Source organism: Cannabis sativa, chromosome X (assembly GCF_029168945.1).
Source record: "Cannabis sativa cultivar Pink pepper isolate KNU-18-1 chromosome X, ASM2916894v1, whole genome shotgun sequence".
NCBI classification, from domain to species: domain Eukaryota; kingdom Viridiplantae; phylum Streptophyta; class Magnoliopsida; order Rosales; family Cannabaceae; genus Cannabis; species Cannabis sativa.
In genome coordinates this window covers 8,913,719-8,918,019 of record NC_083610.1, presented here as the reverse complement: position 1 = coordinate 8,918,019, position 4,301 = coordinate 8,913,719, and the positions used below count along the sequence as shown (strand labels likewise).

At 34.7% G+C, this 4,301-nt stretch overlaps 1 protein-coding gene across 1 annotated transcript; it reads right to left on the bottom strand.

The window, feature by feature from the left end:
- Positions 1-2,202: 2,202 nt before the first annotated feature.
- On the bottom strand, positions 2,203-2,988 carry LOC115715410 (uncharacterized). Its single transcript, XM_030644202.2, has one exon. The coding sequence runs from the start codon at positions 2,986-2,988 to the stop codon at positions 2,203-2,205; it is 786 nt and encodes a 261-aa protein (XP_030500062.2).
- Between the last annotated feature and the right edge of the window lie 1,313 nt (positions 2,989-4,301).

Here is a 4,301-nt window from a genome sequence, read left to right as displayed (position 1 = left end):
TAGTTTTGAGGCAAGGCACCAGTCATCTGCTGGGCATGAGGTGCAACAGCAGGGACCTATTCATGCTGATGATTTACAACAGGCTGCAGCAGGTCATGAGATTTAGCAGCAGGGGGCTGCGGATCTGGGGAGATTGCAGCAGGAAGCTACTGATTTGGAGCAGCAGGAAGTTGTTGATTTTGTGAATTTGCAGCAAGAAGCTGCTGGTTTGGGGAAGATGCAGTAGAAAACTGCTGGTGTTGAGGGATTGCTGCAGGAAGCTGTTGTGCAGGATGTTTATAGTGATCTTGGGATGATGAAGCATGAGAAAAATCTTGTTGAGGAGCCATTGAACCATGATGAACAGGTTTGGCTGCTGATTTTTGTTGGATAGTTGAGACAGTAGGGAGTACAAGTTGGGGAAATATAGTGTCGATCTCAGATGGGGATGTGGATGAGAAAAAAGGAAAAATGTGTTCATAAAACACAACATCCCGTGAGATGTAAATTTGTTTAGTCTCAATGTCAAGAAGCATATAAGCCTTCATGCCATGTGGATAACTAATGAAGATAGAGGCTCTACTTCTTGGTGTGAACTTGTGTCTTTTGGAGAGAAGAGTGGAGCCATTAGCTAGGCACCCAAAACTTCTCAAATGATCATAGTTAGGAGCTGTGTTATATAACAGTTCATGAGAGGTTAAGCCTTTGAATAAGGTGGAAGGGGTCCTATTGAGAAGGTATGTAGCAGTTTGCACTATGAATGGCCAAAAAACTAGAGGTGAGTTGGACTGAAATCCTAGTGCTCGAGCTACATTTAAAATGTGTTGATGTTCTCGTTCAACGACAGAATTTTGTTGTGGTCTTTCCACACAAGAATGGTAATGCGTAATACCTTTAGAGGCATAAAAGGCATGTAATTTTAATTCTTTAGCGTTGTCGGATCTAATGGCTTTAATATTGGTAGAAAATTGAGTGCAAACCATATTAAAAAAAATTGGGGATAATATTTTGAACATTAGATTTATTTTTCAACATGTATATCCAAGTGAAACGGCTTTTGTCGTCTACTATGGTTAAAAAGTTCTTATATCCTTCTATGCTTATGATATGAAAGGGACTCCAAATGTCCATATGAACTAAGTCAAAGATGTTTTTTTGCAAAATTGTGATTGGAAATAAATGACAATCTTTTTTTTTAGCTAATTGAAAAATGTGACAATGCTGATTAGTAAAAAAAAAAATAGAGTTATCTCTCTTTTTATTAAAGGAATTTGAAATGTACATAGATGGGTGACCAAGACGATTGTGCCAATGATAAACAACATTATTTGTGTACTGAAAAAAAAAAAGTATTAGCAGCAACCGGCTCTTATTGCAATAGAAACAATTTTCCACATCTTTTAACAGTCCCAATCACCACATTCCAATAAAGATCCTAAATAACACAAGATTTTTGACGAAAAGTGATAGAATTAGAGCTATTTTGGGTAAGATCATATATGGAAAAGAGATTAATTTGGAAACTTGGAACATATAGCATATTGTGAAGTGTGATGTGAGGATTAATTTTGACTGTGCCAGAATTATGAACTAACACTTTGTGTCCATGTGGTAATGTAACATGTTGAGGAAAAGTGTGATGAGAAAAGGAAGTAAAGCATGTGATATTAGAACACATATGGTGGGTAGCTCCACTATCTAAAATCCAAGTAAGATGGGGTGGATTGTTACTTGCGAAATTGGAAGCAACAGGTGCCATAGAAGCCATATCAACATGAGAATTGTTGGTGAGCTGCTGGCTGAGAAGGCTGATCAGCTGTTGGCACTGTTGAGACAAATCCAAAGGAATGGATTGGCCATCAGCATCATTTTTGGAGGTGCTGGCATAATTTGCATTTGCTTTGCCTTTCTCTTATCGTTTTTTATCCCCATAACCAAGGGGAAACCATGTCGAAAGTAGCATTTTTCAACCAAATGCCTTGGTTTCCCACAATTTGAGCATGAGGGTCTGGGTTTCTTGGTACGGGGAGGATTAGTAGGTGCTGAACCAGTGGCAGCAGCTAATGGAAATGTATTAGTTGATCCAAGAGAACGTTGGCGTTCTTCTTGTATGATCATAGCAAAGACACGAGAAAGATTGGGAATGGGTTCATTGAACAAGATTTGAGCTCTAATCGAGGCAAATTATTCATTGAGACCAGTTAGGAATTGGAGAATTTGGTTCTAGTTATAGTAATCTAAAAAGATTTTCATCGCACCACAAGTACAAGTGGTGATTGGTTGAAATTCCTTCAACTCATCCCAAAGGGATTTCATTTTGGTGAAGTAGGAGGAAACCGATTGTTCACCTTGTTGTAATCGGGTAAGTTGTGTTTGTAGCTGAAAGATTCGAGGACCATTTCCTTCATTGAATCTTTCAGCAAGATCATTCCACATATCGGTGGCTAAATCAAAGTACATGATACTTTGGGCGATTTCTTGAGAAACCGAATTGACAAGCCATGACATAACCATGTTATTGCATATAAGCCAAGAATTAAGAGAGGGATTATCGATTTCTGTCCGAGGAAGGGAGCCATCAATGAAGGAAATCTTGTTCTTGGCAGCCAAAGCCATCATGATGCCTCTTTTCCAGGACTGGTAGTTGCTGCCGTTGAGGACGTTGGAGACAAGAATCAATCCGGGATGATTGCATGTACTCAGAAAGAAAGGACTGGAGATATCGTCGTTGACAGGACGAATCGATTGGAAGTGAGGAGCAGTAGGGGGAAGATCATTGAAGATGGGGGATAGATCTTGAGGTTGAACTGCCTCTAGATTCGAATTAGATGGAAGTCTGGAAGCATGATTTCTGCGATGAGTAGTAACAGAGGTTAGATTAGTAGCAACGATGGAGTCGGACGTGATCTCAGCTGCAGAATTGTCGACCGTGGATGGAGGACCGCCATCTTGGGAGCGAGTTGAAGATCTTGCCATGGAAGCAGTGGGCAAGATTTCTTCTGATACCATATGAGAAATAGAGTATAGTAGAGAAAAATGTATCTGTTTTACTTGTTATAGAACTAAAGCTTAGAATACAAGAGTAAGGTCTATATATAGACCAGGTGAGTCGGTGAAGACTCTAACAGAAAAGGATCCAGCTAACTAACTTCCTAATAGAAAATTAACTAACTCTTAATAAAGCACTCTACATATACAAACAATAAGATACAACAGGAAAATATTAAATATGGCTATTAATATTCCATATACTTAATAATTAATAATAAATTACAGTCTATTTATCCTAATAGACTCAGGAGTCTGATTTTAATAAGCTCATATACTATTATATTCAGTCATGAATTTCAATTTATTTTTGAATCAAATTGTTTTTTTTTTCTGCTAGAAGAAAATATCTAATTGCAATATACATGTAAATTTCAATTTCAATTTTATTTTTGAATCAAACTGTTGATAGTCCCGTTTGAAAAGAAAATATCTAACTGCAATATATATGCAAAATTTTCACTACTCAAAGAAGAAGAGAAAGAAAATGGAGAAGAATGAGAAAATAGTAATTATATACCCTTTGAATGGAAAAAATGGACACGTGCACGAAGCATCTATATATTTATATAAAGGAAAGCACAAAAGAAATTATGTGGCATTTTATATGATTTTCATTCTATTTTTATCCATTTGTGAGACTTTCTCATTTTATGAAGAAAGTTTGATGATACATGTTTTAAAAATAGTCTTACATTGTTTAAGAATCATGTTGGGTGTTATACTATATAGTATAAATAAAGTCTAATAATCTTCACTTTTACTTATAATAAAATTAATTTTTTTAACCTTCACATATGGTGTTTGAATAAAATATTTTTATTATATAATCTAATCTTGCTTAATTAGTTATAATTTTTTATTTATTATTTTGTCATAATTTCAGTATTAAGAAAAGTGTGTTAAACGCTAAGAAAAATCTATATCTATATATTTATATAAAGAAAAGAACAAAAGAAATTATGTTGCATTTTATATGATTTTCATTCTATTTTTATTCATTTGTGAGGCTTTCTCATTCCACTGACACCACAAAATAAAATGTAAAATTTTCATAATATTAGTTAAATTATTTCTTCCTAAAAAAGAAAAAAAAAGGTCTAAATAGTCTCTTAAAAATAACTACATAATCAATCACAAGCCCATTTTATTAAATTTAGAAATTTTATTCTTTTTTTCATTTATTTTATTAAAAAACACATGCAATTTCTTTTGTAGTTCCATAGTTTTTAATATTTGTCACAAAATTGCCATATTTCTATATATCATAAAAA

What these genes read in the sequence shown, in the direction of transcription:
- LOC115715410 (XM_030644202.2), bottom strand. Translation starts at nt 2,988, where the DNA reads ATGGTATCAGAAGAAATCTTGCCCACTGCTTCCATGGCAAGATCTTCA.